We start from the raw sequence: 17,973 nt of genomic DNA, 5'->3' as shown, positions 1-17,973 counted from the left end.
ATCCCTTTTTTAGGAAATGTGGCACTACCCTTTGCTGGATCCATCAACATAAGTTCCACAACCCCACCTCATATACTAACAGGGCCTTCCCTTCAACAATATTAGACCCTAAGTCTCTCCTTTTACTCATACATAACCACATGAGAGATTTAGCTTATATTCCTAAAGGAAAGGGGCAATTACTTCACTTTACCCAGGGCCATGCTTTAAAAATGTTCAAATCACTCAACATCAACAACAAATATACATTTATTAAACTTCTACTATATATCAGGCATTGTGCTAGGTTCTAGTTATAAAAAGACAAAAACAAAATGGTCCCTTCCCTCTAGGAAATTACATTCTACTGGACAGATACAAGTATAAAGATAAGTAAATACAAAGTAACTTTAGGATGGAAGAGGCGCTAACAATGAGCAGTTACGGAAAGACCTGTTGAGAGTGATGGTAAGCTAAACTCTGAAGGAAGCCAGGAATTTTACGAGGTAGAAGTGAAGAGAAGAGTGGTTTCCAGGAACAGACACAGAGCTAAAAGATAGTGTGTTTGGCTAGAACACAGACTATATGAAAGGGAGTAATATGAAATAGGTTTGGAGAGATGGTGAACCAGATTATAAAGAGCATATGAGGCCATTTATAAATGCGATCCCATTAATGAATGCTGGTTAAACTTACTGAGTTTGTCCTTCTAAGAATGGGAAAGGATCCTTTGTCCTAAGATTCATTTTGAAAATGGGGATATAGAGTCACAAAGAAAATATTCATAACAGAACTTTTGGTGGTAGCAAAGAAGTGGAAACAAAATTGGCGCCAAATGATTGGGGACTGACTAAATGTGGTATTTTAATGTAATGGAATATTACAACATCAAAAAGAAATAATGTATTCAGAGAAGCATAGGATGACCTATATGAGCTAATGCAGAGTGAAATAAGCAAAACCATGAAAACAATATACAAAATGACTACAACAGCATAAATGGAAAGAATTTTTTTTAAACTGAATGCTGTGACCACACATCTATAACCAATATCAAATTGTTTACCATCTTAGGGAGGGCAAGGATGAAGGAGGGAGGGAGAAAATTTGGAATTCAAAATTTTTAAACAGTGAATGTCAAAAATTGTCTCTATAAACCTTTGCCACCTTGACTTAACAAATGTTTAGAGTATGGGAATTCATTCCAGATGATTCTGTCCAGTACTCTGGTCCTTGAGGGGTCCCTGAACCCCCCTCAAAACTACATCATTTTGAAATGTTTGTGTTTGTTGGTGCTTATTAAATTCACAACAGAGAAGAAAATTTTAAAAACAAAAAAATTATTCCCATGGTAGTAACAAGTCATTTTTTGTCTATATATGTCTATGTGTATGTATATGTGTGTATGTGTGTGTATATATAAGTGAAATAAGCAAAACCATGAAAACAATACACAAAATGACTACAACAGTATAAATGAAAAATATTTTTAAAATAAAGAATGAAATAAATTTTAAAAAATAAACTGAATTCTGTATAATTAAAATGACCAAGTCTGGCCCTGGATTAGAGTTGAGAAAATATATCTCCTTTCCCTATTTGAAGAGGCAGAAAACTGTGGGTGTGGAATACTGAAAGATTGTCAGACATACTTAATGAGCTGGTTAGTTTTGCTGAACTGCTTTTATCTTTTTTGAATTTTTTTTATAAGGAATGGCCCTTTCCTCCAGAGAGGAGATGTTATGGGAATGGGAATCTGAACATCTTCCCTACCCCCTGGGCCTTTGATAGGCTTAAGTGACTCTGAGAACCTTCCCTTATTTGAAAATATGCTCTGCCCCCTAATAGGCTAAATGTGGTCACACGTAGCCTGTGGCAGGAGGTTTGGTTTTCAGGAACGCCTACACCTCAATATTTTGTGATCGGGCAGTGGGTCAAGGGGGTTGTGACATTCTCTGAACCAGCAGAAGGCTAATATACCCTGATGTGAGGTTTTGCTTTGGGGCTCACTTTAAGAAGAGTTGTGTGATTTGACCAGATGAGACTCTGTCTGCTGATCTGTTTCTCTGTCTGCTTGTAACTTCTGTTTGTATTCTCTGAAGTTCAGGCTGTTGACTTTTTCCCCTGAACTAGGTAAATGATATATGTTTGATTGATTAAAGTAAGATTGTTAACCCATTTTGAGTTGCTTTCCTTTAGAAAAGCAGATCTAAGAACCTATGCTAGCCACCCTGGGTATGGTGCTTGCTGCTACATGAGAGCAGGTATATATTGGAAAGTGAAGGTGATATAAAATAAAAAGTATCGATAATTTTTTTTTTACTTAAAAGAAGTAAAAAATAGGAATATCCATAAAAAATAAGTGACTTGCCCAAAGTCATACAATAAATGAGTGACTACGTATCCTGAATCACAATCCAACCTTCTTTACACAACAGCAGGTGTTGTCAGCTTTTTTTTTTAAACGTAAAGAATCTGTACAATATCTACCACAGATGCTGCTAGAACTTACACTGGATGGAGCCTTCTGAACTGCAGGTGCCTGCTCATTCCTGGAACCATCTGGCCCAACTGGAGGCAATTCATGGTTTGTATTTCCTCCTGGAAAACAAAGAGAAAAGGAAGCCAAGCGAGAAGCCAAGTAAATAGATACTCTGACCAGACTTCTGAATTTAGATTTTTCTAGGGTGAGAATCTTTATGAGCAATATTCCCAGGAGGCTGGCTTTAGTAATTTGTTTAAGGAAATGGGTGGCTGGTTATAACTCCTTAGGGTCTCTCAAACAGAAGAGTATCTTTTTTCGTCCTTGACTATGAGAACCAGGGATTTGTAAAGCACAGTGTAAAACACCATCCCACAGAAGACTAGGGAAAATCCCCAAGAAACCAGGCCACTGCTCCTGCCTGATCTCTTCAAAATGCAAATTATGCAGATTATTCCACAAGTTACCATAAAAACAACCTCCACAAATGGGCAAGTTCTCTACAATCTCTAGGCCTGTTACTGCAAAAAGCTAAACAAAACTGTTCCAACCCCTTTGTTCTAAGTTATTTCCCAAGGATCCAATCAAACATCATGGGAACTCGGGCAAGCAGCCAGGGACAGTTTCTGGGTCAGAGTAGAAAGGTGAATTCCGTGTCACAGAACCTCAACTCAAATCCTGACTCTGTCACTTTCTACCTGTGTGATCTTATTACTTACTCTCTCTGAGCCTCAGTTTTCTCATCTGTAAAGGAAGATGTTGGGCTACCTAGTTTCTAAGAGCTCTTTCAGCTCTAGAGCTATGATCCTGTGATCTTAGGCTCTTACAGGACTGTGGCAAAGATTCAATGTGATTGCTAGAGAGTTTTTTAAGAAGGGACAGTTAGCAATCCGAGAGAAATTCCTGAATTCTGACTTTCTAAAATAATCCGAAAAAGACAGACCTCCTGGGACTATGAGTGTTCATACTATGTAACAGGTCACAACCATTACACATCTTGGCTTTTTCATTTGTGAATAACGACAACAATCTTTCTTTCAGGGATGCTGTGAGGGTTTAACTCACTAAAAGGATTTAGGTGAATATTTATTATGTTTGCCACTAAAGAGGGGCTTGAATTCTAAAAAACAAGACAGATTAGATATAAGGAAAATGTGAGGACTGCCCAACACTGGAACAGATCACTAACGAAGCTGGCCAACTCTCATGAAAAGCAGTCACTTTCTATATGGGACATTTTTTTTTCAGGGGGGAAGGCAGGGTAATTGGGGTTAACTTGCCCAAGGTCACACAGCTAGTAAGTGTTAAGTGTCTGAGCCCAGATTTGAACTCAGGTCCTCCCGACTCCAGGACCAGTGCTCTATTCACTGTGCCTCCTAGCCACCCCCTTCATGTAACATTCTAAAACAAAATTAGAATAGAGAGATGGACAAGTGGAATGTACCCTAACTCTAGAGATGGTATCATAAATCATAAATGCTGAAGTGAGCTGGAACTGGATTGCCTAAGGAAATCAACATTATCAAAACACTTGCAAGGATCTGTTGCTCTCATTCAGCTATTTTTCAGTTGTGTCACACTCTTCATGACCCCATTTGGGGTTTTCTTGGCAAAGATACTAGAGTGGTTTGCCATTTCCTTCTCCAGCTCATTTTTACAATGAAGAAATTAAGGCAAACAGGGATAAGTGACTTGCCCAGGGTCACACAGCTATTAAAGTGTCTAAGGTCAGATTTGAACTCAGGAACTTCCTGATACAGTCTTGGTGCTCTATCCATTCTACCACCTCGGTGCCCTTAAGAAGGCTATGTTTGGCTATTTAAGAATATGCACTTTAAGGAACTTTTGTATATTTATGCTCATATTATTAATTAGGAAAACTGAATCCATTACATAAACCTGATAGGTAATATATGGATATTGCCTTAGGCAATGATAAGATACCGTCCAAGGGAAACTTTTTCAGTAGTTGTTTTCATCTGCTATTGAGATCACACTAGCATGAATTTTTCTCTGAGGCACAAACAGAAGTGACATGATATCCTAGGCATCGTGGGAGCAAAGTAGGGCTAAAAAGAGGGTTTGTTGACTCCTTTTGGGAGTGGGAAAAGACAAGGAAGAAGGAAAGGAGAGAAAGTAAAATCATAAATGTTTGTATTCTGCTACTCCTATGTAAAAATTCTTATGTAAAACATTAGCAGTCTTCCCTCTTAAAGATTTTTCAGTGAAAGATAAATGAATTTATCATTTGATATTTTTTCTTCCACAAAAATAGTGAGATTGGAGAACTAGTCTATCTCCCTGCCTTCAGATGATAATACATACAAAGTTCTCTGATTTTGTTGGTGTGGGATAACTTGGTATGCAAGGCTTAGAGAGTTTCTTGAGGTCTAAGATAAGTGATTTACCAATGGCCACATAGCACTAAGTGTCAGAGGCAGGATCGGAACCTGTGCCCTTAACTCCACATCCAGCAGTCTCTCTGTTAGTGTCATATTTCCTCTCATACCTTTAAATAACTGTAAACCCCTAAATGATCCCAGAAAGAAGATCTGAAGCATACTCAGAATCATATAATGCCAGAAATGGAAGATACCTGAGAACACAGATCACAAAATATCAGAACTGAAAGGGACCTGAGAACAAAGAATGTTAGAACTAAAAGGAGATTTAGAGATTAGCTAATTGAAAACTAATGTGATAAGACCAACACTGACCCTAAGAAAGCTAAGCCTTCTTTCTTTCTGCTAATAGCAGAAAACAGTTGTATTTTCTTCCAAAAGGTGATGTAACCATTCTCAAGAAGTCCGAAAATGGAATAGGCGTCCTCAGAGGGTGGCAGATTCCTCATTACTGGCGGTATTAAAACAAGACCAGAAACACATTTGTGGGAAACAATGTAGAAAGGCTTTTAATTCATTCTAGGTTGGACTAGATGCTTTCTAGTTCTTTCTTTATCCTTTCTAGCTCAGAATTTCTGTGACTCTTAATCTCTTCATTTTATAAAGGTTGAAACGGAGACCCAAGTTGTAGAGGTGCCAAAATCAGAAGTTGAACAAGGTGTGGTGGCACACATCTGTAGTCCCTGCTACCTGAATGAAGATGACAGACCTCTTCAGTTTGGGAATTCTGAGCTGCTATAAGCTAGCTGTTCAGTTCAGGTGTCTGAATGAAGTTCAGGATCAATATGGTGAGCTTCCAGGAGCATGGAGGCTAAGAAACTGAGTAAGGAATGAAGTGACCCAGGTCAGAAAAGGAGAAAATCAAAGCTCCCATGCCAATTAGTACTGGGATTGGGCTCACGAGTAACCCTTGTACATCCAACCTGGGTGAGAGGGGGAGACTCAATCCTTATTGGATGGGAGCATGAACAAATAAGCATGGATACAGTAGACTTCAGGATGATAGACAGATTCATTCTTTGGTACACATAGGGACTTCCATCCTAGGGTAACGCACTGACATCATACCTGTGAGCTCAGCTAGGTGGTCAAAGGAAGACGAGGGAGGAGATGGCTGGAGAAGCTCATTGTCCTTGGCCAGTTCCTCTACCTTTTGGCGCAGCTTGGATGCCTCCATCTGGGACTCTTCCAACAGTTCCCCTGGGGCCAGAGGGGAAGAAAAGTGCAGGAAGAAAGTTCAGTTCCCTTAGTATTTCTTACCCTACCTGACCAAAGCCTACTGCTTTCCATGGACCTAGAACTAAAAAACTCCAAGTTTAGATATTCCAGTACAATGCCTGGATTTCCCCCACTTTTCCCATGACTGGATTTCATCACAGCAGCCCAGATGGAGGAGTAGGTGGAGGAAACAAAATCCAAACCAAGCCACCTCAGCTACATGTTGACAGTGTGAGCTGTGTGGATAGGGAAAAACTTATTTAAAAAGAATGCTCTGGATTTAGGTGAGAATTTTCAATTATCTTGGGATATGGATTGGTTAGGAATATAACTATCCCTCCCAAAGCCCATGGGGACACTAAAGCAAACCCAAAAGTACCCATTTTTCCCAAGGTCTTCCTTCACTACAAGGACCTAAGATCAGGTTTCTGCCCAGTTTTCTGTGAAAGCAGGGAGATTTCCCACATCCACCACTAAAAATCTTGCCATAAGGGCCAGCCCAAGTTCCCACAAAGTTAAATCCTGTAAGAAAGACAGAGTTTGGATAATATAAAACTCAAGGATTTGGCTGGGAAAAGAAATAGGATGGGAAGGAAGAAGTATTTAGTGGTATAACACATGAAGGGAAAATGATGTACTGCAGAATCATAAGGGGACATGAGAGGCATCTTCCATGGCATGTGAAAGATTACCCAGGGATATTCCCATGGCCCTAGGGCTGAGGGGAGAGGAATAAAAGCTAAAGAGCGAGCACTTCCATCAGGACAGACTGACACCAGTGCACTCTGTCTGGATGAGATCAACTGGCATGTGGCACTGAGCAGAGCTCATAGGGAATATGCCATGAGATTACATGGAGAGGTCACCTGAAGCTCAAAGGCACGGTGTGATTTGTGGCCCAGTCAGCAACAGTTTCAGAGTCTCTCTGCTTGTATCTTATTACAGTAAGTGTGGAAAGTCACAGATATCTGCACTGAGTTAAGTTTGAAAATCATACTACTCTATAACCCACACACAGCAGGTACCAGAAATGGAGGAGTAAGTGATTACAGAGCTGTGTGCTTCAAACACTGCCTAGAACTGAGGATCTGAATTTGCTGAGCTTACTCCCAAATTCCTGTCCTTACAAAAGGATACAAAGAAGCAGCCATTGGGACAGAAATTACTTCAGCCCTACCAGACCTCACTTTTCTCCCCTTGGAAGATAGGCACTGTGTCCCCTCCCTGATGATTACCAGGAGATAAAGGAGCATTTTAGTATGGACTTCATTATGGACATCAGGGTCTGAAAAATTGCTTGCATGTAAATGGACAGAAGCTCCATCATAGCACTGTGACACTTTTTGGGGGTGGGGGAAAAGGGGTAGGCAATCAGGGTTAAGAGACTTGCCCAGTGCCTGAGGCTAAATCTGACTCAGGTCCTCTTGACTTCAGGGCTTGTGCTCTATCCACTGTGCCACCTAGCTGCCCCTACAATAAACTATCTTCCACTGTCTTCCATCTCTCTCCAGCACTTCTACAAATAATTTGTTAGGGTAGCCCTTAGTTAAAAGTAGGTACTTGGTAGAAGAAATAGCAAGAACCAAGAGTATTGAGAGGGCAGGAAGGCTCACTTCAGAAGTCCCCTACATACCACACCAACCTGTGACTTAAGAGTCACAGTATAAGTCATAGCAGTGTTTCCTGGAGTGATTGTAGCATGAGCCTAGCCAGAACAGCAGATTTTCTTGGTGACACCCATGGTAATGGAATAGAATTAAAAGCCCTAAAAAATATCTCTTATGAGCTTGGAAGCTTCCTAGGGGTCTTGGAAAAATGATGCCAAAAGAAGAACCCTTCCCCAACAGCCACAAGGGCAAGGCTTATATAACAGATATTAGGGCAGGGAGAAGGAATGGGGTATCTTCATTCCCCTGAATCCCAAAACCAGAAGAAGGTGGCTATATTACGTATGTATGATAAATCTAGCTACCCAAGATCCCAGCACCCTTCACTGGGGATCAACTACCTGAAACCCAAGAATAGGTTACATATTTCTAAAAGGTATTTATCCTTGTTCAGTATCTAGTCTGGGACCTTGCACACAGTAAGCAATTAATTAATGTCTATTGAATGAATGGATAGAACAGAGCAGAGATCCTGACTAATCATGTGAACATAGGCCCTGTTTCTCTCCTACATAATTCCAGAAATTAGGACTCTAAAAGTTAAGACTTCTGCCACTGAGGCAGCCAGATATCTACAAAGTATCATGTAGAACACCTAGGAGCTCAGGCCACGGTCATTACCTCTGCCCTCCATCTCCTATCCCTAGAATAAGAGCAAAAATACAAGTCACCCCCTTCTCCCTCTTGTCCACTTGGGGACAGTCAGGGAAATAACTTCCTCTGAGCAGCAAGGGAGGAGTTATTGACCTAGGGAGACACTTGGGTAGGGTTGGGATGCATAAGGTAGCAATACCTTGACTCCAAGGAGCCAGGAGTACACACCAGAGTAAGTTACAATATCAAACTTCATTCCCTGGCTAGCTTCTGTTTGGGAGCTAGCCAGCAGGCTATAAGTAAAGGTCCTTGGGTGGCAAGACCATGGAAAGGAGAACCTTGGAGTATACTTGGGATGAAGGGGAAGGGAAAAGAGGGGAAGTAGGTTTCTGCATTACCTAACATCTTTATCCCTTGCATTTTTTCCTTCAGTCGGGAATTCTCCTCCACTAGATGCTCAAGAGCTGCAGATGCCTCTCCTTGCTTGCCCTCACCACCGGGGTCGTAGATCCGATATGGTCCTCGCCCTTCCATGGGGGCAGCTTAGCCACCAAACCTCGTGCCCACCTGACTGTAAAGACAACAGCAGGGTATCAGAGCCACTTGGCTCAGCACCAAGGAACCTCTTCCCCCAGCCAAGCCCACTCTAGGGCATGGCATACCCCCAAGATCAAAAGACTTGAGAGACAAAAAAAAAGTTCTTAGAGGCTTGGCAGATAGGTGATCGAGACCTCTATGTGTGAAAAGAAGTCAAATGGACTGAGAACCGGGAGAAGGAATTTGGTTATAGTCTCCAGCTAATGAATGGAGTTACCTTGTCATTGTAACATATAAAGAACCATGGTCAGGAACAATCATTTCTATTCCTTAAAAAACAATAATAATCTCATTCTCAGGATTGTAAATTAGAGAATAATTGAATCTTAGAGTAGAAGAGTCCTTAAATAAGCATCTTCTAGTTCATTCCTTTAGTTCCCAATATCAAAGAAACTTTAGTGATTTGCACAAGGTAATAGGAGATACAGAACTTCGATCTTCTAACTCTCAGTCCATTGTTTTTTCAGCTATTTCATGCCATCATGTAAATCATCTCAGCTCCCCCTTTAAGATCTCAGTGAGGAATGTCTGCAGCACTCTCTCAACATGTAGCCAGGCCCAACTCAACATCTATCTGGGATTATTTCCTTTAAATTAAATCAATAAACCACAATTTTACCTCTCAAAATCTCTACCATCCCCCTATCAGCTACCTTAGAAAGAGAAACAACCCAAGGTGAAACAAGACAGTTACTTTTCTCCAAAACAAGACTGAAACTCCCCTCCTGCCTTCTTCCCCCACCCCCTCACACAGTACTTCCCAGGGCAGGGTACGGGACCGCACACCAGAATTAAAAAGGCTGGGTATGGGGGCTGCTCACAACCCAGACAGACAAGTGGGTAGGTTCAGAAATAACCACAAAAAGTTAGAGCAGAGATTATGTTGCTAAAATAACGTACAAGGGGTTTGGAGAGAGGTGGGATATATGAGTCTGTGCTTCAACCCACAGTCCCAGAAGTTAAGGAGGGACTGAAGGAGATGGCACAAGTTTAATTCAAGGCATCTTGACAAAACCCTAAAAGGGCCAGCATCCCCCAAAATATTTTCACTTGTGTACTTTGTGGAACTCGCAAACTTGTGTACTAAACTACCCATCCCTGTGTTCACAGAACAAGTGGGTGGTAGCTGCTAAGCTTCCTAAGATCCTTGGTTCTTCTCACACCAGAACCTAAGCACGGCATAGCCTGGGGTCTCTGGAATTCACTTACTCTAGGTTCACCATGCCACCATGGCATCCACAAAGGCAGATGATAACACCTCAGTACCAACTAGCAAAAAGCAAAAAGAGATTTCTTTATGAGGCTTATTGGTCGCCAGAAGTCACCAATTTCCTGGGCATTTAGTATGACCCTCAACCAAAGGAAGCTCCCAGAACACTAAAGCAATGAAAGCCAGAAGTAGATGTTAAGACAGAGAAGGCTGCTCTATGTGAAAGCTGGAATCCAAGAGAAATCATAAGACTTTGAGAGTTCTAGTCTTACCTCAACCAAAGGGTACGTAGAAAACGATGGAATTAAGTTTTGTTAAATTAAAAAAGAATTAGGAAATTCTAAATAAATAAAGCACCAGAAAGATGGAGACCATTCCACATGAGAGTAGAACAAGGGGTGCCAAATATATTTTAGTGTTAACGTCCTGAAGGTCCAGGCTGCACTGGTAGCGTGGTTTCTCTGCCTCATCTGTGGAGATCAGCCTGAAGACATGAGCCTCTCTCCGACCACACATTCTAAATGTACCCATTTACGTAAGACCAAAGTTCACTTACGTTCTGGTTTCAAGTTGTCCCCTCACCATCCTAGTCACCCTACCACCTTGGCCTCCCATCAGCTTGCTAATATTCTTCCTAAAATGTGGCACCAAGATCTGAATCATGTATTCTTGATATGATCTGAAGAGCAGGAATTTAATTTCCTTCGTTTTCCACAGACTATACTTCTATTAATGCAGCCTAAAATCACATGAGATTTTGAGGCCACCAGTTTACACTGCTGATCCATATTGAACTTACAATCCTCTAAAAACACCAAGTCTTTTTCATACACATTTTGATCAGCAAGGAGATAGCAGTAAGAAGGCTACCAGAAAGAGGGTTTTTTCTCCAATCTTCTTAGGGCAGCAAAAAAGAACTAAGAATGGCTGGTTAATCTTTCCACATTCCTATCATGCCTTCTCCAGTGTCCTTTTTCAAAAGCAAAGCTTAAACTACTCTGGCATAGACTACTCGAGGACTCACAGATTTTGCCAATGGTACAATGGTTCTAAGAGAATCCTTCGGCTAAGTCAAGCTCTTACACCACAGGTCTTTTGGAAGGAAGGAGGGGCTGTATATAAAAAACTCAGCAACTTAAAATAGATAGAAATTCACACCAAATAAACTGAAATAATCAAAAGAAGAAAGGAAAAAATCCTCAAAAGGATGATTCCAGAAGGAGAGAAAAACAGATAGATTTAAGAAATAAGCAAGCAAAAAGAAATCTCTAATATATAAGATATACTCTGGAGGAAGAGAATCATAGGCCAAAATAAGAGAATAATTCTTTATACCTACAATACAAGAAAGGAGAACAGAATGGACATAAGCACTGCCAGCATGGTTGAAGGTCTTATAGAAGTAATGAAGGAAGAGATATGGAGTGAAAGGTAAAAAAATTTAGAAGTTAAGCTTAGAAAAGTACTGGACTCCTTAAAGAAATAAAGAACTTCCAGTGCTCAATTTTGGAGTCATGACAATATAATAAAAGTAACCACACTACCCAAGTTAATTTATACTTTTAATGCTAAATCAATAAAATAATAACAATTAACTTAAAAATAAAAAGGTAGAATATATTGCTTTAGTAGAAAAATTATGAAAAAAAGGTAGGGATGAAGGGGAAATAGTACTTCCAGACCTAAACCATACTGCGTAACAGCACACTTCCAAAGCATTTAACATTGGTTAAAAAAAAAAAAAAGGTGTATCAAAGGAATAGACTAGACAAGGAAGAATCAGAAACAGTGAAACTCAAAAACCCACTGTTCAATAAACCAGAAAATATAAATTACTTAGGAAACAGCTCCCTATTTAATAAAAACTGATGGTTAAAATGGAAAACAGTCCAACAGAGATTAGGCTTAGAACAACACCTTAAATCATACCCCATAATACATTTTAAAATGGATATATGACCTTAATGTTAAAGATAATATCATCAAAAAATTATTAGAGAAATAGATCAAATACTTCTCATTGCTGTGCATAGGAAATGTATATTTAACTAAACAAGGGATAGAAGCAATTACAGAAAATGAAAGTTAATGAAAGTTAACTTTAAATGGATCCAAAGTTTCTATACATACTAAATTAACGCACCTAGGATAAGAAGGGAAGCACTGGAATGGTATTTTTATCAAATGTCTCTGATAAGGATGTGTTTGCAAGATATATAAACAATTCAGCTGTTTTGGGACATCTAGGATATATGATCAAAAACCATAGATACTGTGAGTGACGGTCAAAGGATATGAACAAACAGTTCTCAAAAGAACTGCAAACTATTAAGAACCTCTTGAAAGAATGTGCCAAATCACTAAATATAAGTAAAATGCAAATCAAAACAACACTGTCTCACTTTAAATCCTGTAAACTAGCAAGAATAAAAAATGGGAATAGTCAATGTTGGAAAGGTCAAGAGAAGATGGGCACAACAGTGCATTATTAGCAGAGAAGTAAATTAGTATGACCATTTTTGGAAAACAATGTGGAATTATGCAAATAAAATTATTAACATGTCCACTTTAATTCAGAGATTGATCTGTTGGGCTTACATACCCTGAAAGTCATTGATAAGAAGAAAGTTGTCTTACACACCAAAATATTTATAGCAGTGCTTCATGTGATAGCTAAGAATTGGAAAAAAGTAGATACCTATCAAATACAGAATGGCTAAACAAACAGTGGTATGTGAATGTAATAAAATATTCATATATTGTTAAAAACGATGGATGTGATCAATACAGAGAAGCACAGAAAAACAGACAGATGGATAGATAGATATAACTATATATATAAAATGATTACTACAATGTAAATGGAAAGAACCACCATGAAAAATCAAAAACAAGTGCTACAAAATTATAAAGAACAAGCATGGTTCAAAAAAGAAACATCCACCTTTTGTAAAAGCAGGAGGTTCACAAATGTCCATTACACATGAGAAAGTTGGGTGACAGGTAGATACCAAAGGTGGCTGAGCAGCCCTGAGAGAGCTCAGCAGGCCCTCACAGCAGAGGCGCTAGGCCTCCCTAAACCCCAGAAACAAAAAGAGGACCTGTGAAGAGGCACAAAAACCAGGAAGAGCACTAAGAAGGCCAGTTTGGTAGAAACATGGAGTGTATAAAGGAGAAACCATTTAATACGTCTGGAAAGGTAAACTGAAACCAGATTATGAACTTCTCTGGGTCCCAATTTCCTCACCTGCCAAACAAGAGGGCTGAAGATGGATCAAGGGTCCTTAATCTGTTTTTTGGATCACTGATCCTATGGTTGATTGGTGAAGCCTATGAACTGCTTTTCAGAATAATGTATTCTTTAAAATTCATAATTGATGGAAATGCTAACTATCAGTTAGAGGTTAGTGATAAAAGAGATACAATATTTTCCTACCCAACTTCATGGAGCCTTGACGGGCTGGTGGCTCCCAGGTTAACAACCCCTAGACTAGATGATTTCCTAGGAGCCATTCCAGTTCTATTTCTACGACATCATGGACTCAGAAATATGACTGCCAAGCACCAGAGCAACCACATCAGAGAGATACGAGAGAGAGAGAGAGAGAGAGAGAGAGAGAGACAGAGAGACAGAGAGACAGAGAGACAGAGAGACAGAGACAGACAGAGACAGACAGAGAGACAGAGAGAACATGTACCAAGGAACTCCAGCCAGTATCATAAAGGCCTATTCATTAGCAACAAAAAAGTAAATACTGCACTACTATATAGTAAAATACAGAGGTAAATGGCTTAAATCCAAGAATAACTTATCCTGCAAAGCTGAGTATTGTCTTAACAGAATAAATGGACTTTTAACTGTTCTTAACCCCCTTTTTTTTAAGGCAGCTAGATGGTGTGGTGGATAGGGAGTTCAAATACAGCCTTCGACATTTACTAGCTGTGTGACCCTAAGCAAATCACTTAACTCTCTGCCTCAGTTTCCTCATCTGTAAAATGAGCTGTAGAAGGAAATAGCAAACCACTCCAGTACCTATGCCAAGAAAATCCCAAATGGGGTCATAAAGAGTGAAAAAGGACTGAAAACAACTTTACAAAAACCTTTGCTTTACATCACAGACCCTCTGTCAATCTGGTGAAGCTTTTGGACTCTCTCAAAACTGGAAGGAAGAAAAGATTTATTAAACACTATATATCAGGCATTTTGCTCTAAATGCTTTATAGATATATTATCTAATGTGATCCTCAGAATAATACCATAAGGTAGGTATCATAATCTTAAAATAATTTTAAGTAAATGCTACATTCAGTTACAGGTTAATGAAAATAAAGACATACTGGAATCTATCACAGGTTAAGAACCTTGGGAATTAGGTTTCCCCTCTTTCAAGATGTGAATGGTACTAAAGAGAAAGGCAGGCAAGCCCAGCCAGTCCTTCATCCACAGAGAGGATTCTCTTTTCCTCCCATCAGCTCTCAGCATTAGTAATGTCCTCTAACCAACTCCTATCAACACAGCCCATCTCTCTTCTTCCCTCCCTCATTCCTCCTCTAGGCTCAGAAGTACAGTCCCTAAGTTACAGTCTCAGCTTTCAGTTCAGTTGTCCATCTCTTCGTCTGCTCAGGTCTCTCTGCCACTTATTCTAACTTCTACGCTTCTTTCTTCCATCTAGTGAGTCTCTTGTCTTCTCTTCTCACATGACTCCTACTCTCTGCTTCTGTTCACTGGCCCTCCTGCTTTAAAACAATGTCTCAAAATGTTAAATGACTCACCTTGACTTTAAAATGAGAAACTTAAAATCTGTTTTTCTATCAAGTATAAAACAGTTACTATACAATAGTCCCATAGTTCTAAAAACAGTTCTTTGAAGAAGTTTCCCAGAAATAAATTCCAAAGTCTTGAAAATAGTCATACTCAAATTAACTACTGGGAAACAATGCACTGCATTCTTCCTTACATTAGTCAATGCCCTTGCTTCTAAGCTGCTTTCATGTAATACTACTGCTTTTTGATTCTCTTTGTCCAGACTGTCCTTTACTTTTGTGTATTTTCATTTCCAAACAGCTATTTGCTCTTTTATTTCTTCAGTGAGGTTTGCCGGGTCTATTCCTCCCTCTTTCTCCCCTCATAGGACCAGCATCCTAGTTCAGGTACTTGTCACCTCTTAGCTGTAATACTGTAATATTCACCTAAAAGATTTCCCTGCCTCCAGTCTTCTATTTATTGTGTACATATATGCCAAACATTTATGTTCATGTAGCTTCTCAGTGGCTCCCTATTACCTCAAAGATAAAAAACAAATTTCTATTTTTGGCATTTAAAGTCCTTCACAAACTTGTTCTGGAGTGATTTCACATTACTATACTTCAGATAGCCTTCATTTAACTATTTGTGGTACATGACATTTCATCTCCAGCTTCTCAACTTTACCTCTTCAACCCTCTAAGAGCTCAAGTGCCACTCCTATAAAGATCTCTTCTGATTCATCTGGTTAGCAATGTTTCTCCTACTGATTAATTACTTCAGATACATATACAGATATAAAGAAAAAGAAATAAAAATACTGCATTTGGTTTTGTACATGTTACCTCCAATAGAAAAATGTTTTAAAAAGTCCTGCTAGGTAGCGCAGTGAACAGAGCACTGGCCCTGGAGTCAGGAGGACCTGAGTTCAAATCAGGCTACAGACACTTGACACTAACTGTGTGACCTTGGGTAAATTACTTAACCCCAATTGCCTTGCCTTCCCCCCTGAAAAAAAAAAAAAGGTCCTTGAAGGCAAGAATTCAGGATTTTTTTGTCTTCGCATGGGCTTAACACAAGACCCAGAACATAACAGACTTACTGGATTGAATTGAGACTAAGCTGGGAAAAGTAGAAAAGAGGGAAGAGAAAGGGGTTGCCACTAGTAAACCAAACTGACTAAAAAGTTGATTACATCTCCTCCCCCCACCCCCACCCCAAAAAGATGGGGAAAGCAAGATCCATTAACTTAGCTCTGGTTTGGGAAAGAAAAGGGAAGAGACTGAGACTGGATTGTTTTAATAAAACAGGAGATAACTATTTTTAATTAAGAAAAATTATAGCAAGATTTGATGCAAAGGAAAATAAATGTAATAAGCTTATTTGTGAATGTCAATGGGATGAACTGACCCATAAAATGGAGGAGAGTGACAGAAAGGATAATAAAGTAAAACCTAATAATTTGCTACATGGAAAAAAATACACTTAAAATTTTAAATGAAGAATTAAGGCAGAATTATTGTGCCTCAACAAAATTTTTAAAAAGAAAGTGTAAATCATGACAAAGTAAAAATAGATTGAGGGATAAGCAAGGAAAATACATTATAAAGACATCAGAGAAAATAAAATAATATCAGTATTAAATATGCATGTTCTGATAGCCTATCATTTAAGTACTTAAAAGAAAAGTCAACTAATTATAAGATCTCTAGGGTAAAACACACACACACACCTATTAACTAATTATAATTATAATCTCTATGCAGAAAAGTCAGTCTAAATCTTTATCTTGAACTTTAGGTCTGCATCACCAATTGCTGTTGGACATCTTCATCAGATGTCCATTTCCATTGGCTGTCCTTTAGCTATTTCAAACTCAATACATCCAAAAAGGGAACTTACTAGCTTTGCCCCTAAATCCATTCCTTTTTCAGACTTCCCTATTCCTCTTGAGAAAATCATCCTTATAGTCTCTCTCCCTCTCTCATTCCCTACTCTATATACAATTTGGGTTATTACCTTTCACTGGACTATTGCAACTGTTTCCTAACTGGATCATAGATTTAGAGGGGAAAGGGACCTCAGAGACTATCTATTCTAACTCCTTCATTCTATAGTTGAGGGAAGTGAGACCCAAGAAGGTTAAATGACTTACCAAAGTTCCATGGGTAGCAAACAGGCCAAAATCTGAACACAGGTCTTATAGAATCAGTCCATTTCCCAATAAACCACATCTCTCTTGCCTCACCAGACTAGCCTACATATAATAGCTTTAAAAAAAAATTTAGATAAAGTCTTTTGCTGTGTGGCCTACTTTTCTTACCTTATTTTATTTCATATTCTATTTTTCTTAATCTTAACACCCTTAGCATACTACCTTGCATACAGCAGACACTTAATAAAAAGCCTACTGAACTGAACTGAATTGTTGACTTCAATGTCCCTTTTCTGGATTTAGATAAATCTACCAGGGCAAGTCAAGAAGACAAGGTCTCAGCAAACAAGTAAAAAAAGGAGCAGATGTGTTTCTAAGAACTCTAAAAGTATGACCACCAGAGTCACATATTCTACTCTGAACCCTTTCCTTCTGAACAGAATGGATCTGATTGATTACAAGGTCTCTCCAGTGCCACTGTCCTATAAGTATCAAACATCTTCACTTTTGCCTATATGATAACCTGTTTGTCTCATCTCACCACTATCTTCCCAAGTTTCTCTTATTCAAACACTCCTCAGCCTCTATACTACCTAATGTAAACTCTAATAACATCTCACTCCAAGTAGGGAAATTGAGGCTCTTCCCAATTCCTTCAAGTCAGTGGAACTGATTCCTTGACCTAATACTTCCCTGATAACCTCCCTTCCCCCCAATCCTAACCCCAATCCAAGGTCCATAACTTCCCACTTTTCTTAGTATATATCTACTGAATACATATATAGCTGAATGGCAAGCAGAGATTTTCTACTCATTAGAAACATTCTCTGGAACTTCAAATGGGAAGGCTAGAGGCATAGTTTAGGGACAGTAAACTCAACCTGAATAATGAAAGCTTCTAGGGATGATTTACAAAGAATAAGCT

General features: G+C 39.2%; 1 protein-coding gene across 7 annotated transcripts in view; it reads right to left on the bottom strand.

Annotated features, from left to right (window-relative positions):
• Nucleotides 1-17,973, bottom strand: part of TNIP1 (TNFAIP3 interacting protein 1) — a 67,311-nt gene that overhangs the window by 35,623 nt on the left and 13,715 nt on the right. For 5 of the 7 annotated variants that reach the window (XM_069102581.1, XM_069102580.1, XM_069102583.1 and 2 more), the window contains exons 2-4: nt 8,741-8,913; nt 5,932-6,063; nt 2,492-2,580 (exon numbers count right to left, since the gene is read on the bottom strand). In XM_069102581.1, coding sequence (XP_068958682.1) covers nt 2,492-2,580; nt 5,932-6,063; nt 8,741-8,876 — 357 coding nt within the window. In that variant the 5' untranslated portion in view covers nt 8,877-8,913. The remainder of the gene's footprint in view (nt 1-2,491; nt 2,581-5,931; nt 6,064-8,740; nt 8,914-17,973) is intronic. The other 2 variants (XM_069102587.1, XM_069102588.1) reach the window with 1 other exon arrangement.

This window comes from Petaurus breviceps, unplaced genomic scaffold (assembly GCF_028583685.1).
Source record: "Petaurus breviceps papuanus isolate PSGF00001 unplaced genomic scaffold, PetGlider_PUasm1.0 551, whole genome shotgun sequence".
NCBI lineage: Eukaryota > Metazoa > Chordata > Mammalia > Diprotodontia > Petauridae > Petaurus > Petaurus breviceps.
The sequence above is the reverse complement of the archived record's forward strand: the minus strand, read 5'-3'. Positions and strand labels throughout refer to the sequence as shown.